This window comes from Chionomys nivalis, chromosome 24 (genome assembly GCF_950005125.1).
Source record: "Chionomys nivalis chromosome 24, mChiNiv1.1, whole genome shotgun sequence".
Taxonomy (NCBI): domain Eukaryota; kingdom Metazoa; phylum Chordata; class Mammalia; order Rodentia; family Cricetidae; genus Chionomys; species Chionomys nivalis.
In genome coordinates, this window is record NC_080109.1 from 4275828 (window position 1) to 4293717 (window position 17890).

Here is a 17890-nt window from a genome sequence, read left to right on the forward strand (position 1 = left end):
TTGGAAACAGTTTTCACAGGTACTACATTATGTGAGATCTCTAGCTCCAGATCAAATGCATACGAAGACCATAAGAATCCAGTAGCAGCAGCACCTGTGTGCTCTTTCACAGGACCCGAGAGCAAGGTGTTCTACGCATTCCTCACAGAACTCATGTTTATGTAGTATATTCTGATATATTCTCCAAATGTCTGCATGAATTTTAAAACTGACAGAACACTGGAAGTGGTTAGAAAACTTATTTTTTTTCTATAGCAAATTGGAAACAAAGGAGATTACGCCGGTATCCGCCCCCTCTCTCTTGTTTAAGAAAGGTGTGGGGACGTTGGCTAACACACTGTAATTGGTGTTCCTTTGCTTTGCAGGTTATGGATCTCAAAGGTCAGATGATCTACATTGTGGAATCTAGTGCCATCTTGTTCTTGGGATCGCCCTGTGTGGACAGATTGGAAGATTTCACAGGACGAGGGCTCTATCTGTCTGATATCCCAATTCATAACGCCCTGAGGGATGTTGTCTTGATAGGGGAGCAGGCACGGGCTCAAGATGGCCTCAAGAAGAGGCTGGGGAAGCTGAAAGCCACCCTAGAGCATGCCCACCAGGCCCTGGAGGAGGAGAAGAAGAAGACAGTGGATCTTCTGTGCTCCATCTTTCCCTGTGAGGTTGCTCAGCAGCTGTGGCAAGGACAGATTGTGCAAGCCAAGAAGTTCAGTAACGTCACCATGCTTTTCTCTGACATCGTGGGGTTCACGGCCATCTGCTCTCAGTGTTCACCCCTGCAGGTCATCACCATGCTCAACGCACTCTACACGCGGTTTGACCAGCAGTGTGGAGAGCTGGATGTCTACAAGGTAGGGGAGGTGGGACAGGGATGGTCGGGCAGGCAGACGTCACCTTGGGAGAGCGCCTGAGTGAACGGCAATGCTGATGAGTAGCTCTCTGCATTTGGGTCACACAGGCTATATCTGGGGATCAGGTATTGTGCGTTAATTAGGTGGGTGTTCTCCAGCCAGAAATAGCTCAATAAGAACCAATTGTTCCCGGAGATGAGCAACAGAGTGGAAAGAGGTTAGGCTGAATGGATGATTCCCACGGTGAGAAGCGAGGCATTAGCCATCCGTGGACCAGCCACTTAGCTGTGGAAACTGAGTTAAACAAGAGCTAATTAAAGGTATGACTCAGACAGAGGAACTTTATCCTTTGTGTCTTTAAAAAGAAAGAAACAAAAGGTTCATACAAACTGTCCTAAAATAGATTAATGCAATGCACGGTCCACTTGACACTTTTCATAGGCCGTAAGCAGCAAATCGAAATCAGCCACTTCAGACGCTGAATGTGCCTTCGTCAAAGGCAGAGATACTCAAATCAAAGAGCTCTGCCTTCGAATCCCATCCTCTCCTGTGCTTTGTGAACAGAGCAAGTGATTTCCCAATTGTAAAACAGCAAACACAATAGCTCTTCCCAGCACCTACACCCATGAATAACGTTCCATATCCCATAACCATTGTGAACAGGACCGTCATGAAGATTTTGTAGATGCTCAGGATCCAGGATTCTTGAAAAGGTGTTAGTGACCACGTAGGTGCCTCTCTAGGTATGGTGATCCAACAACACTATTATGTCCTGGAGCCAAATACATCATTTTCTTGAAATGAAGTATTATGAAAGGGGAGAGAAATGAAATTTCAGGCTCTGCTTGTTTTATTCGATGAAAAGGTTTTCTTGTTCAAATTCTTTTGGCTCATTTTGGACAGTGGCAGTAAGAACAAAACATTCATCTGTGTCTGACTCAAGTCATCTGTTTGGCTTGTCGCAGCGGTTGGTGCAGAGTTCAGCACAACACAAAAGAAATAAACTACTGGGAAGAAGGAAATATCGCTTGTGGGAAAGCATAGACCCAGCCTTGTTGCTGAGACCAGGCTAGCAACATCTTGTGACATTCCTTACAGGAAATCTCCGAGGGAGTTGTGATTTTTCTCAGGGGAGGGGAGGGAAGAGGACCTTGTATAATTACAGATAAAATAATTGGCACTGATTCAGTTAAGCCTGATGGCCTCTTGTGGAATTCACTGTTGATTTCTAGTTATGTTCTCCACGGAGAGCAGATCCTTCCTCAGAACCAAGAGAAACAAATCTTTTTCCAGCAAACAGGCAGCTCTGAGTGCCTCAGAAGGACTTGTCACCCCGGCTTTTAGTGGCAATGACTCTATCAAGGATTCCTGGCTATATCCCTTCCAAGAAGAGTGTCCATAGAGTTCCTTGACTGACTAACGGGCTTCAACGGAAGCAGACAGCACACAACTGATCACCACCTCCCCAGTCCTCATTTCCACCTTTTCCTTATTTCTGATTCTGCATAGACAGAGCTGAAAATAGCTTTAGAAGGGCCTATTTTAAAGCATTTTTATGAATTCTGTAAGAGTTTCGTACATTATATTTTGATCATATTGATTTCCCTCCCTGAACCCCTCTTACCTATCTACCCACTCAATGTCAAATTCTCGGTCTCTTAATCACTTGGTGAGTACCAAGTCCAGCTTGTGTTGGCCAACTACTTCTGGGAATAGGCCCTGCCATGGAGTGTGCATAATAGACCGGGCGTCACATCACTATAGAAAACCGACTCTTCCTCTCCCTGCAGCAATCAAATGCCAAAACTTCCTTCTCAGCTGGAGCTGAAAGATCATTTCTACCCAACTTCTTCCTCGCTGGGCTTGTCTGGGTAGCGTTTTCATAGGACATTTGCATGCTGTTGCAGTCGCTGCAAGTTCTTATGTGCATCTGCTCTGTTGTGTATGTAACACAGTTTCCCTGAAGTCATCTTTTGCCTCTATTCCAACAATATTTCTGCCCCCTCTTCCAAGTAGATTCCAAACCTGGAGGGAATATAGGCATCCCATTTAATGCTGAGCATTCCAAAATTCTTATTTTCTACACATTGACCAGTTGTGAGTCTCAATGTTATTTACCATCTATTGCAAGAAGGATCTCTGGTGAGAATTGAGAGATGTACTGATTTGTGGGCATAGAAATATATCATTACAAATAATTTTGATGCTACATCCATTTAGCAGAGTAGTAATAGTAGGTTTTCACCTATAGCCCATAACCTCTCTAACCACATGTTTTTGGTCTCCTTGAAATTATCAAGTACAGGTTCCATCTTGTAGAATGAGCACTGGATCCAATTTCTTAATGTGGTTGGTTATAGCCTTAACATTCATGCCATCAGTGGTATATCTTGCCAGGCATGTCATTAATGTAACTTACAGTGTTCACAGTTGGGTAAGATTATTACTCTGCTTCTCAAATTGCCTTTGACAACCCTCTAGCACCAGCACCATAAAAGTGAGCCATTAGGGTTGAAGTTTCCAGTTGAGTATCACTTAACCTGCTCCATGTTCTATGCCCCAAATATGTAATGTCTTCAGCTATTGGTAGAGCACTGCTTGTTGGTCCTGGCTACCCTGCTAGCTTAGACCTGAAATAATCACACAGAAACTGTATTAATTAAATCACTGTGTGCCCCATTAGCCTTAGCTTCTTATTGGCTAACTCTTACATCTTAATTTAACCCATTTCTATTAATCTGTGTTTCGCCACATGGCTGTGGCTTACCAGCTAAAATTCCAGCATCCAGCTCTGGTGGGGCTATGTGGTGTCTCACTCTAACTCTGCCCTAGTTTCTCCCAGCATATAGCCTAGCTTTCCCCACCTAGTTCTGTTTTTCCCTGCTATAGGCTCAAAACGGTTCTTTATTCATTAGCCAATAAAAACAACACACAGACAGAAGGACCTCCCACACCATTCAGCAATAAGAGCTTACTGAGAAGCTGAGTGGTGGTGGCACACACCTTTAATCCCAGCACTTGGAGGCAGAGGCAGGCAGATCTCTGTGAGTTTGAGGCCAACCTGGTCTAAACAGTGAGTTCCAGGGCAGGCTCCAAAGCTACATAGAGAAACCCTGTCTCAAAAACCAAAAAAGAAAAAGGAAGGAAGGAAGGAAGGAATAAAGAAAGAAAAAAATCTTACTGCCAATTTCTGGGGAGTAATCCACAGCATTGGCAATAGATTGTAATTTTAAGGGTACGTGGGACCTATATTAGACAACAATTCCAAAAAGGATAACTCATTCCTAGTACTGGCTTTTGTGAATAAAATGAGCTTAGCGTGCCCTGTAATTGAATATGACTTTAAAGAATAGTCAGTTGCTTTAGTTGAAGGAAATAACTACATGATTTCATTTTCTTGTTGTATTTCAGTCTTTCAAGTATTGTCCTGTTCGTTTCTTTGATCCCTTCTTATCTTAGCATATTATTGTTGATTATCCAATCATGAGTGGACTATAAATACCATCTCACATGTGGGAAGACGAAGAAATTTAACAAATGTTCACTTTCTATGTGATGTGTTGGATGCCTCACTATTCTAGTAAGCAGAAACTATGACGACTGTGGAAGAAATAGGCACCTAGCAGTACAAGTGGGAAGTGATACTTCTCCCAAGTGCTCTGTTGGGCATGATGTTTTGCATTAGGAGGGGTGTTTCTTATGAACCTATTACTGAGGAAAAGTTGCCTGTTCATGCATTATGGGTGCAGGTGATGCAGTGACTTCCATGGCCATACTCAGAGCCTTTTACATTCTAGTGTGGTGGGGAAGAAGCTGGGGCTATAAATAAAACTCCAGTTAATGGAATTTTTTGAAGAAACATAGAGCTGATTAAGGAGCATATGAAGACCCTAAAAGATCATAGTTCTACATAAGACTTAAAATAGACATTTCTAATTGGTAGACTTTTGTTCTTTTTTTGGACTTTTGAGACAGGGTTTCTCTGTAAGCTTTGGAGCCTGTCCTGGAACTAGTTGGCCTTGAATTCATAGAGATCTGCCTGCCTCTGCCTCCTGAGTGCTGGAGTTAAATGTGTGTGCCATAGTAGGTGATGTTTTAAGGATATGAATGATAAACAGGTATCTACTGTTTGTTCTAGGTAAATGGAGAGTGAGACTGTGCTTGGTGTGGTTGAGTGATAATGGAACTTCAGTGACCTGAGAAAGAGATGCAATGAAAGAGAGTTATACCTTGGCAAAGACAAGCTCAGAACAACTCTGGAGGCATTCCAAATACTGCAGCTTTCGCATGAATATTGGAAATGAATTGAAGTAGCTCATGTTTGTCCCTCCTTCCCTTTGTTCTATTCTTGCTGACATAATTCATAATGGACTCTGTAGATGACAACAGCATAGTGTAAGGACAGGACAAGTTTGACCCCTGGGAGTAGAAGAATTATATATGTATTTAAATTGATAAATTAATACTTAGCTCTCGGTAGCCATTCACAGACAGAGAAAGCTGTGGAAACAACAATGATAAAGATGCTAAGCCTAGTGCAAATTTAAACAACTTGTTTTCCAATAACTTTTTGAACACCATTATTTTTATTTCTCATCTTGACAATTTGGTTTCTACCCATTCTTTGTGACTAATATACTTGAGTACTATTAATAATTGCCAAAATTCCCAGAAATATTTTAGAAAAGCTCTATATATTTTTATGCCTACTTGTATCTCAGATTTACATCATACTTTTTATTGCATTCATATAACATTATTGAGGGAGGGTGAGTTCATGTGAAATGTAGTTTTGTGATGGGAAATTGATCCCACTGTCAAAGTTCACTAGAAATTCAAACTATGGGCTGAAGAAAGGCTTCAGCCATTAAAATATCTCCCTGGTCTTCCAGAAGACATGAGTTTAGCTCTGAGCACTCACTCAGGGGGTCTCACAACTGCCTGTAACTCCAGCTCCAGGGAACCCAATGCCCTCTTCTGGAATCCGTAGGTACTCATACACACACGGTTTCCAATACAGAAATAAAAATAATGAATAAAAGTGAAATCTAAAAAAAAAAATCTAAGCAACAAATACATTTTGTACTATTATATATAGTTTCTGTTGCTGCTTGTTTGCATTTTAGGGAAGAACACATGTGGTTAGTAGTAGTTTACAATAAAGACCATTTGATTGGGTCTTCGCAGGCTGTGCAGTCTTTCATTTCACGTCCCTGAGCTTAGCAGTTGACCTCTTGTGCATTTTATGAAATGAATGGTTACCTTCACCATTGTTGCAGCTTCTACACAGAGCCAGAATGCTCCGGTGTCTGCCGTAAGACTATGCTGGGCTGGCTCCTTCCAAACCATTATTTAATGGACAAACTATATTCTTTCCAGGTGGAGACCATTGGGGATGCATACTGTGTGGCCGGGGGACTGCACAGAGAGAGTGACACCCATGCCGTCCAGATAGCCCTGATGGCCCTGAAGATGATGGAACTCTCCAACGAGGTCATGTCTCCCCATGGAGAACCCATCAAGGTAAGACAATGGCAAGTGGCAGATTATCTGGTTGTCAAAAACCTAGTACACTGACCAGTGTTCAGTTTTAAAGAGGAACGTCTTCTCAAGTTTGTTTAGATATGTGTGTGTGTGTGGGGGGGGGTTCACCATAGGCTGTTACACGGCCTTACAAGAAAATTGAGATAAGTGAAAATTCCTTGCAAGTTGTTTTTTTAAAAACATCTCCTAAAGATCTACAGCAAACCAGTGCTTTCCTGGTTTGGAATCATATGCCAGACCTCCGTCGCTGCAGCTTTGGCATAAAACCATGCTGAGCAGAAAGCTGCTTCTTATTCTGGTGGCAGAAAGACAGTCTGACACCTGCTGGGAATTTAACTGGCAAGATGGAGATTCTTGCATCACTACTGTTGCAAGATATGAGACTGGCAAATACACTCTCTACTAAGCATGCTATAGACAGTCCCAAAGCTCTCATGACTGTACTCATGGTTGGAAACAGAAGGGACACAGTCCCCCCCATGGGAAGCTGACCGTCCCTAGCCCAAGGCGTCTGTGCAGCATTCAGTCAGCTTTATGTCTTTAGTACGTGACAGGCAGTTTAGAAAATTAAGTATCTGTTTTCCAGCAATAACAGCAGATAACCCCTTAGGAAATTGACTGTGGAATGACTATTCTAAGTCTATAGAGGACTATTGAGATGTACAGATTGGATATGGTTAATTTCCCTGTCTGCTATGTTTTTATTTGCAAATTTTTATAATAAAGTTTTAATAAAAATATAAAACTGAAAGAATATTGACTATGAAACCAAAGGGATTCTCTAGGTGTGTGATATTGTTGGACTTCGAGATGATATATAAACAGAATAATGTACTATTGTGAACCGGGCAGTGGTGGCGCACGCCTTTAATCTCAGCACTTGGGAGGCAGAAGCAGGCAGATCTCTGAGTTCAAGGCCAGCCTGGTCTACAGAGACAGTTCCAGGATATCAAGGGTTATAAAAAGAAACTCTGCTTTGAAACAAACTACATAAATAAATAAGAATACTGTACTATTGCAAAAAAGAAAATAAAAGCAAAATATCAAGGGTTGGCTTCATAGATAAAACCTGAGTGGATTGTAGGCGCTGTCTTATAGTAAATTGACCACTTAATCTTAACACTCTTTACTTGATGACTTTTTAGCTATGATCTCTAAAAATAATGCAGAATTCTATCCTCCCAATTTTCAGTATCCAATTTCATAGGAATAAGCAAAACATAAAAATAAAGCTATGGTGAAGGCAAGTTTAGCCTTGGCCTTCTGTAACCTTAAGAGAAGCTGTATGTCTAAGCATTCACGAGCTTCTCAAATTTGTCGGTCAGCTCATTCATAGATTGCTGTTGCCTACGTCCCAACATTTACTAGTGTGAATCCACAGTCTTTTTGATTCTGCACATCATGAGCCTGAAGAACTTACAAGAAGGCTGCCAAGTTTTTGGTGTAAAATATCTGGGACTCTCGCTAAGAATAACCAAGTAGATTGTAGTCTGTTGAAAAGTTAGGCTTGTAGTGCATGAACAGAAGGATCCATTCCAAAATAGCAGCTTTACGCACCTGCTGGGTAGGATGGTAGGAAGTCTGGTATCAGCTACAACTGTCTACACACACACTACATGCTCCAGCATGGTGGGCTAAGAGTACTCGTACGTTTCCCATTTGTGACTGACATTTCAGCGAATGACAGGCAGATGGTGCATGGCCTTCCATGACTTAACCTTACACAGAATAGGCATTTCCGCCTCTTCTGTCATTCACGCCAGTCACCTGTCTGCTCAGGGGAGGGAGTGCAGCTTCCAACCCTGCAGAAGATGGGTACGGAATCCCTTGCAGCTGTGTTTCAGTAGCTTCCCGGTGTCTCACATTAACTGATTTAGTTTCTATCCTTGCATTTTTAGAGAAGAAACACATGGTTGTTTTCTAATATTTTGGTAAAAGAGTTCATAACATCACAATAAATATTAAAAACTATCTAGACTGTGAGCAATAAGGTCAAGATTGCCACTTAAATTTTATATGTCAGATCCATATCAGAAGATTAATGGCAGAATTTTTGTTAGCTGCCTCAATGTAGTCTCTTATTTTTGCAGCTAGGAGAATTATTTATAGTTAACCTTAAAGATAATTACCTGGGTAATAACAGGTTAGCCTTAGTGACTTGTGAAGTGAGATATTAATTAGGTCTTTCATTGCCTATTCATCTGCAGTCCTGTGAAATACCTGATGGATTTAGAGACTCACAGTGAACAACTCAGGGTTAAGGGGGGGAGAGCTTCTAGCAGAAAGGGAAATGTGAGTGTGTCTGGAGGGCTGCACACTGTGATTTAGACATTGTCTCATTTAATTTGGGGGACAACATTTGAAGTCTGTTTAAGTTCCTTGGGAATCCAAATTTGAAGTCTTGGATTCATCTGGTTTCCTCAAAGAAAAACTAAGAACTATCTTCCCTGTTTGTTTTTTAATGTGTTTGTTTGTTTCCTAACTTTGTGCTGTCCCCTATCATAGTCATGTACGTGTATCACGAAGTCTCTTCTTACTGCTATCCTCATTCATCCTCATCCCCTCAGATTGGAAAACTCTGAGCAGGCTATGGGTGGAGAACTGAGAATTGGATTCACAGTGAAAGTCAATAAGAGGCAGGAAAGAGGAAAATTCGAATCAGGTACCTTCCTCGCCTAGGAGATTAAATAGGCAACACCAAACAATCCTCCCACCAAGGGCTTCCCTATTATAAGGTCCCCTTCGAGAGTTACGAGAGATGTAATTCCTTTTGCCTTTCATTATTTTACTGTCTTTTCCCAGGGGAAAGAAGTTCATTCAGACATGCTGATCATCTTACGGATGACCTTTTGTTCTTGAATTTGGGGTAAATGTGAGATTAAGAGCTGGAGAAGGGGAGACAGGGAGAGCTGTGTGGGGGCAACGTGTGGGGCTTAGGCTGAATCGGTGAGGGGAATACACTCACATATTACTTGTGAAATAAAACAAGAAAACGTTATGGTAAACTTATTTTAAAAAATCTGAAAATCAAAATGTACAGAGAAACTGGAGCAAAAGAGTGTGCCCAAGAGAACACAACCTTCTTAGCAAAGTTGTAACTAAGGTTGCATTTATGCAACTTAATATTGTACAGTTGTTACTGTGTAAATCCATATTCTACTAAGGATGAAAAAAACCTAGGTACAGGAGACAGCTAAGTTTTGCTTTCTAGTGTAGACTTCTGGCTTTAGGAATCCCCACCCCTGTTTATAGATGAAGGAATAAGCAGAGGGAGACGAAAGCACAGGAAGCAGATCTTCAGAAGTCTCCTCTCCTGACGCTCTGGTCTGTGAACAATGGGGAATTTGGGGCAGGACATCTTGAACGATTCTAGGACATTGCTAGCAAAGGCCCAACGTTAGCTGTAAATCTAAGAAGTGCCTGAACTAGGAAGATGGCTCAGCAATAACCAAAGACACCGTGCAGCCTTGGTGAGTTCTCTCCTCAACAGTCAAAGGTAGGAGGAGAGAACCCACCCCGCGGAGTTGGCCTCGGACCTCCACAGCTTGCTGTGCTACGCTCCATCCCTCATCACTTTTTATTTTTGAGGCAGGGTTTCTTTATGCAGCCCTGGTTGTCCTGGCACTCACGATGTAGATCAGACTGGTCTCAAACCAGAGACCTACCTGTCTCTACCATTGCCTCTGCCTCTGGGGTGTTAGGATTCAAGGCATGAGCCACCACACCTGAAAATAAATGTATTTTTAGAAATTAAAAACATGCAGAGTCTTTTAATTGCAAGCAACCCCCCAGATAACCCGGGTCTTCGGCCTTTATTTAAAGGGCATACAACTAATAAAACTTTTCAGATGAACAGCTGGATATAGAAGCTGAAACAAAGAGCTTAATACCATATCCTTACTGTCTGTTAACATGCTTGCTGCAGCCGTCGGTTAAGAATGTGTGCATCCTTTCACTTCAAGGGCCTGGATCTTTAAGAGAAACTCACTTAAAAGCCTTTCATCCCAATTCCAACACTTGGAGGTGGAAACAGGAGAATCAGACACTCAAGACTCTGGGCTCGGCTATATCGTCAGCTCCAGGACAGTTTGGGCTGTATCTTCTATTTAGATATCACTCTAGACAGGGTGGTGGCAGGGCTCTGGGTCCCCGACACGCTACAATTTTCTCTTCCCTCTATCATTTCCAGTTCAATGTTACAATTCTTTTTCCTCAGTTGCTAGTCACTTAAATAAAGGACTTGTGTTTGGCATCCAATTACTGTAAAGCAAAGTGTTTTGTTTTAGATCCCACAAGCTGACCTCAAGCTCCAGAGTTCAGGAGAACATCCTGCGTTAGCCTTCTGAGTATCTGCAACTACAGGTGGTCCTTTTCTGGCCTTGCTTCAAGAATTTCCTGCTAGACTCTAGAAAGGATGTTTCTCTCCTTTAAAGCAGCTTTGTGTGAGCAACCCTGGGGTTCTTAATTATTCTGCCGCAGTGATCCTGAGAGGTCTGAGAACAAGTTTATTGCAGATGCTAAAGACAGGTGAAATAAAACCAAACACCCTACTGAGCAGAGTTACCTGCTGTGACCACTGACTCCTGGTAACGTGGCTTTGTATGGCCATTTGAGGGTGACTCACTGAAAGAGAGGAACGTGGAGTTAGCTGAAGCACGATTGATTAATGAAACTTCCGAGACAGATCTTGGGGTTCAACCTGAAGAGCAGAGAAACAAGGCAATCAGTCACTGACCCTTATCTTGACCCAAGTTCCAAGTGGCAATCCTGCCTCCAGGAAACATCAGAATGAAACCGAGTCTGAGAGCTGTCTTCTCCCGCTTTATAACCCTCTCTAATTCTGAGATTAAGGGCATGCACCACTACCAGCTGGTTTCTATGGCAAACTAGTGTGGCTACTGGGATGAAAGGTGAGTCTTATTGCTGCCTGATCTGTAAGACTGGCCAGTGTGGCTGTTGTTTATTAAAATACAAATGAACTGCCACTATAGTTAGTTACACTGGTTAGAAGCATCTAGACAATGCATTCAAACAATACTGGCAAGTGGTAAGTGACTTTCCAGAGACTGGAAATATGGGAATACTGTTATTTTGCTTTCAGATGCGAATTGGACTGCATTCTGGGTCAGTTTTCGCTGGCGTTGTCGGAGTCAAAATGCCCCGCTACTGCTTGTTTGGAAACAATGTCACTCTGGCTAACAAATTTGAGTCCTGCAGTGTACCGCGGAAGATCAATGTCAGCCCCACAACATACAGGTACTGATTGTGTTAGGAGCCTACCTACAACATACCAGTACCGATTGCATTAACCAATGTCAGCCCCACAACATACAGGCACCAACTGCATTAAGAACCTAAAATGAACACTTTTCCCTTTGATGTCATTGTCTTCTGTATCTGTCTTCCCTCCTGTTTTGTTTGCCTTGGAAATGTTACAAGAAAATGAAATAACTTTAGAATTCTTACTTTAACTTGCTTTTAAGGCTTTCGCTATTCTTCAGAGATAATTATAACATTAACTCTTAACAGATATCACATCTTCTTCCACATTTATTTTTACTGAATGTGTGTTAACTTTCTCAGTATCAGTGGGTATTCTGATACCAATTGGTATCTTGGTGTACAGTTCTGACAGTAGTTGCCCAGAGTTAACACAATGACAACATTTTATAGGGGTCAGTGCTCAACAAAACTGGTTAAGATCAGACACCGGCCATACTCCAAGAGTGCTTGGGCTATACCACTTTTGACCAACTAACTACAGATATGAGGGCTGCCCTGAGCCCTCCAAAGGAGTCGTTAGAATAATGTCAGATTCAGGTAAGTGATGCCTGAGCAACCCAGGATGCCTTAATTGTAAAGAATACAAGTCATGATCAGGTAAATGAAGAAGGTGAAGCCTGGCTGGGCTCCAGATGCAGAGTTCCTATGCAATCTGGACGTTTTAGTGGCCCTTGGCACAACAGTGGAGGCATAACCAGGAGGCTCTGCTCTTTTAACAGTTAATGCCTGCATCCCTTGCTCTGAGGGAGGATGGACTGCCCCACATGCTTGGTTAATAAAACAGTTTCCAGTCCCCTGCCTCAGCCCTCTTCTAACCTGGAAGATATTTCTGGAACTCTGGCCCCACTCTGGGTCATCTCATTAATATAAACCAGGTGGGACCCAAAGGGGTTAAAAAAACAAAAAAACCCAAAAAACCACCACCAGCAGCAGCAACAACAATAACAACAAACCAACAGCAACTCTGTAACTCAGGAAATTTCCAAGGGTTTGGGGGTCACTCCGACAACCAAGGACAAGGGTTAAATCCCCTGCTTCAGAACCACAGGGACAGAAAAGGGGGGGTTCAGCAGAGGAAAACTGTCAGGTCATTAACCAATCTCAGTCTGCATTCTTGAGGATCAGCAGCAAACGGTGACATTGTGTCACGCAGCATCAAGAGGAGCTTAGTGTGAGTGGTGGCACAGGCCTGGAATTCAGGTTACTCTGAAGGCTGAATCAGGGCGAGATCAAGTTCGGGGAGAGTTTGAACTGCAGTGAGTTCAAAGCCAGCCTGGAAAATTTATGAGACTCTGGCACAAAATGAAAACATTAGGGAGAGGTCTGGACAGATGCTCAGCAGTTAAGAGCAGTTGCTGCTCTTCCAGAGGACTCAAGTTCAGTACCCAGCACCCTCATGTTTGGTAACTCCAGTTCCAGATGATCCAGCAACCCTCTTCTGGCCTCAAGGACAACCAGACACATACAAAAAGCAGACAAAACTCCCACACACATAAAATATGAATAAGTAAATCGTTTTTAAAAAGTTAATGGAGGACTGGAGACATAGCTCAGTAGTAAAGGGCTGACCTAGCTTGAATGAAGCTGTAGGTTCAATCCCAGTACAGTCACTTAGCAACCTGAGCCAATGATTTCCTGTCTTGTGGTATCACTTATCCACATTTAACCAGAAAATAAACAGCTTCTCTATGTCCATAGACTTCAATTTTATAGATTGTCTTATTAAAAAAAAAGCCCTTTAATGGAGACCCCAAAGTAACAACGTATTCCAGATCCCTACAGATCCCAAGAATAGCATACTATTTCACCTTACGAAAACATAAAAGCTTCCATATTGGGAGTCATTCTCTCACTGTTCCCTTATGTTTATGCACCTTTATACAAATAGATAACGACAATAAGTAGAGTTCTACACATGCAACTGAAGCTCATTTAGGGACTGGAGATGTGCCTCCATTGGTATCTGGGGTGATCCCCACCACTGCATGAACCAACAGTGGTTGTGCATGCTGCAATCCCAGTATGTAGAAGATGGGGTCAAGAGGTTCGGATGTACAAGGTCATCCTTAGGTAAATAGTGTTGTAAGCCAAACTGGGCTACAAGAAGCACTGTCTCCAACAAGCCCCTCCCCACCAAAGGGCTCATTTGAATCCTACATTTACGGAATTCATTTTAAAAATCCACTAATATTTTAAAAACCAATTTCATATCACTTTTATAATTTTACCTTTTTTCCCCCCACAATTTCTTGGCCGTGTTTTCTTCTCAATTGAATTTGTATAGTTATGAGTGAGTGAATGAATGGACAATTGTTTTTTGGGGTGGGGCACTTGTTGGTTCATAGCTGCTCAGCCCCAAAATAATCACACAGAAACTGTACTAATTAAATCACTGCTTGGTCCATTAGCTTTAGCTTCTTATTGGCTCACTCTTACATCTTAATTTAACTCATCTCCATTAATCTGTGCATCACACCACGAGGTTGTGGCCCACCAGCAAGGTTTCAGTGTGTCTGTCCAGCAGCAGCTCCATGGCCTCTCCTCAAACTCTGCCTTCCTTCTCCCAGCATTCAGTTTAGTTTTTCTTTCCTAGCTCTCTTCTACCCTATCAGGCCAAGCCAGTTTCTTTATTAACCAATGGTATTCACAGCATACAGAGAATCCCACATCAGACAATCATTTACCATTTTTAACTTAGGAGAAACCCTTTCAGTGACATTAAAATGATTAATGATTGTTATTATTAAAACTTAGTTTATATTTATGAATTTCATTGTTATGTAAATCACATTGTCCCTAATATGGCATAATTTTTCTTTTAATATGAGCCAAATGTATGATTTAGATTCTTTGTAGCATTTGTCTGTGTATGTGTGACTATCTATTGACTTATGGGAATCGTTTTATCAGTTATCCCTAATACGACTACTGTAGTAATACCCAGTTATTTCTGTTGTCTTGTCCTGAACTGCCAAATGTTTCTGTTAGACAAAATAAAAAACTTAATGCTATTTTATTTTCAGGTTACTCAAAGATTGTCCTGGTTTTGTGTTTACCCCAAGATCAAGGGAGGAGCTTCCACCAAACTTCCCTAGTGACATTCCTGGGATCTGTCATTTTCTGGATGCTTATCAGCAGCAAGGACCTAATTCTAAGCCATGGTTCCAGCAGAAAGATGTGGAAGATGGAAATGCCAACTTCTTAGGCAAAGCGTCGGGAGTAGATTAGGGAGCCACATGGCATGAATTTGACTCCTCTGAGGACTTGCAGAATCTCTGAAATGACTTTAAGATTACAGAAGATGAAAAGCAGTGTTAAAATTTCAGGAACTATGTCCTTGTCTCCTCTGCCTCCCACTTAACAAAATGTATACACTTCAACATTTCAATCCTCTTCTATTTAAGAAACAAACCTCAAAAGTGACTTTTGAGGACATAGTCTTGTTCTAGGACAATCACTACCTGCACTCAAAATCCAGCACATTGTACATATCCCAGGCAATTATAGCCAAGTTCAACTATATAAAGCCGTGGATTCACCTACAGCCTGTGCCCAGTGCAATGCCGTGGTTATTAAATTGTATTTGTGATAGTGTCGCCTTTAAAATACAAAAGTGACGACAGTGTTTAATCCTGTAGGAGCTTCTGGCCTTTTCAAGGCTGCATCTGATTAAATTTCCTCATTTAAGCACAGCGTCTGTAGCACAATAGACCTGCTCCTTCTTTTCAGCTATATCTTTGCGTGTGTATTTCTTTTATTCCCCCTTTTTTCTTTTTCTTTTTTTTTTTTTTTAGAAAATAAGCAATTAGACATTAGATCAAATGTGATATAAAATAGTCCTGCATTTATCAAAGAATATTTTCATGTTTAACATTAGAAATATTCTCTATAGCACAATATATCATATAAAACATTTTTTTTTTGTTTTTCCTCTATGTGGCAAAGCCTATTTTATTTAACAATGAAAATTTACTTCCTATTAATCCATGTAAAACATTAATAGCAAAATTTTCATAATAAAAGGCTTACAGTTAAAATGTGATAATCTAATCTAATTACGGCATTGCTACATGGATTAAAGCTTGCATACAGAGCCTGCAGGAGAGCGCAGTGGTAACGTGTTCTCACACATACATGACCAAATGATCCGCTACTGCCATGTTGAGCCATGAAATCCAAGGAGGAAAGTTTTAGCTCAGAAGTAGAAAATAAGACTTATTTTTATCCTTTTAAATAGCTTCTTAAGTATTTCTGCTGACCATTTTAGTGTCTGTGTAAGAATTAAGTTTTGTATTATTTGGTGTACATCTGTGAAGCTTTTATTCTAGTTAAAATATCTTGATAGCGTTTTCTAAAGAAACCACTAATATTAATGGAGAAAACCTTACTGCAGTTCCTTTGTGGAGATTTCTAAACTTTTTTTTTCTGGAATTTGAACTAATTTTCTTTCCCTCCCATGCCCTCCTCTCAAGCCCCCTTTCTTCCATCCCCCTTGTGCATGTGTGTGTTATTCTGGGGATAGAACAGAAGGCTCATGCCTGCTAGGCAAGGGCTCCAGTATTGAGTGACTCCGTCACCATGGAGCTTGGATTTTACTGATGTCACTTCATACTCTCTCCCAAATTAAGTCCAGTGTTCAGTCTGGTAAAGGATACGACTTTAAAACAAGATCAACTTTAAGGCAAGAGAAAGATGCATAGTCGGGTTTTTGAATCGGTATTAGCAGAGCTATATTCATTCTGACTTTTTAGGCATGGATTTGCAAAGAAAATCCGTTTAAAAGTCCTTTCCCACCTCCGCTAGATTCCAGGCATCGGGTCTAATAGTCACCACTTGCCAAGCCCCAGTCTCCCAAGGGTACAACTAAAACTCTCCAGTGGGTTTCTTCAAAGGCTGGTAGTCTCTCATTAAACACGCTCTTTTTCTGGAACTGAAATTCATTACAAGGAAAGTAATAGGAATTATACAGGCAATTAGAAGCACCAGACAGGACATCATTCTCATCACCTGTGTATATAACAAGTTGCTATGCCACTAATAATCTGATTCAGATGCTTGCACATTAATTAGAATTCCACCCGGTCTTTTAGGGACAGAGATATAGCTCAACGGCAGAGCAAAATCGCCTAGCACGCATGCGGTCCTGAATTCCAAGCCAAGCGGTGGGAAGAAACTGCATGTATCTCTCATGTGTATATGATATATGATCATGTTCACCTCTGTCACCTGTGCCACCTGTGTACACCTGGAAAAAAGGGAGGGACTGTGGATAGCCAAGTAAAAGAAGCATGGACACTCCATGTCCGAGTCTTGTAACTTTTCTATTATTTTGGCATTTTACTAAATAAAAATATTATCAAAAATTATTTTCCCGGAGAGACTTTGTTGTAGGTTCCCTAGACCTGCTTGTGAGGGCCCATTAACAATTGACAAAGCCAAGCCATTGCCTTCTGCTTCTGCAACAGTATTGGAACCACGAGACAAAGACAAGGGGGACATGCTGGACCTGAAAGGATGTGGGTGAGAGACAGTGTGTGTTTTTCAAAAACTGTTTCAGGAAATGCATAAATGACAATGAGCATTAGTGCACAGGTGTGGCGGCATGAACAGTCGCTTCTCTCTTAGTGGAAAACAGTTCACGTCATCCTTGGGGTCTTTTGCCAGAAGAATGAACAGAATAACCGACTCAATAAAGCTCTTGCAAGTGTGGTGACATCTGGTCAGTCCCCAAACTAGAACCACGTGTTCGTGCCATAGCCGGGAAGTGAAGTGGAGTACAGAGAGGAAAGGGAAGGGTCTCACTACCCCCTCAGGCAGGCCTTAAGTTGCTAACTGATCTCTCATTAGCCCCCTTCTGGTAACGGCCTCACCGCTTCCCAAGAGTGCCACGCTGGGAAAGAAACCTTCAACACACAGGTCTTTGGGGAATCGTAACACTTCTAAATACCACGACTCCCTACTTTTCATTGAATTGTAAAAATATTTGACCTCCAGAACCTGTAAACTTTGAGGATAATGTCCTTTATGTGAGTTGGACACTTACACGTAGAATTAAATGGTGACAGTACCAGATATGGTACCTGGGTGGGGGGTGTTTGCTAAGGCAGCCATTAGCATCTTCCACTAAACAGAAACTACTCAGCAGAGATGAGGGGAAAGGCGATTCAATTGTCAAAGTTCTACCAAACAGCTAGGGCAGATTGCTTGCTTGA

General features: G+C 41.7%; 1 protein-coding gene across 1 annotated transcript in view; it reads left to right on the forward strand.

Annotated features, from left to right (window-relative positions):
* Window positions 1–17044, forward strand: part of Gucy1a1 (guanylate cyclase 1 soluble subunit alpha 1) — a 49308-nt gene extending 32264 nt beyond the window's left edge. Inside the window, exons 6-9 of the mRNA XM_057757199.1 lie at window positions 366–851; window positions 6231–6374; window positions 11497–11651; window positions 14702–17044. Coding sequence (XP_057613182.1) covers window positions 366–851; window positions 6231–6374; window positions 11497–11651; window positions 14702–14906 — 990 coding nt within the window. The 3' untranslated portion in view covers window positions 14907–17044. The remainder of the gene's footprint in view (window positions 1–365; window positions 852–6230; window positions 6375–11496; window positions 11652–14701) is intronic.
* Window positions 17045–17890: the final 846 nt, after the last annotated feature.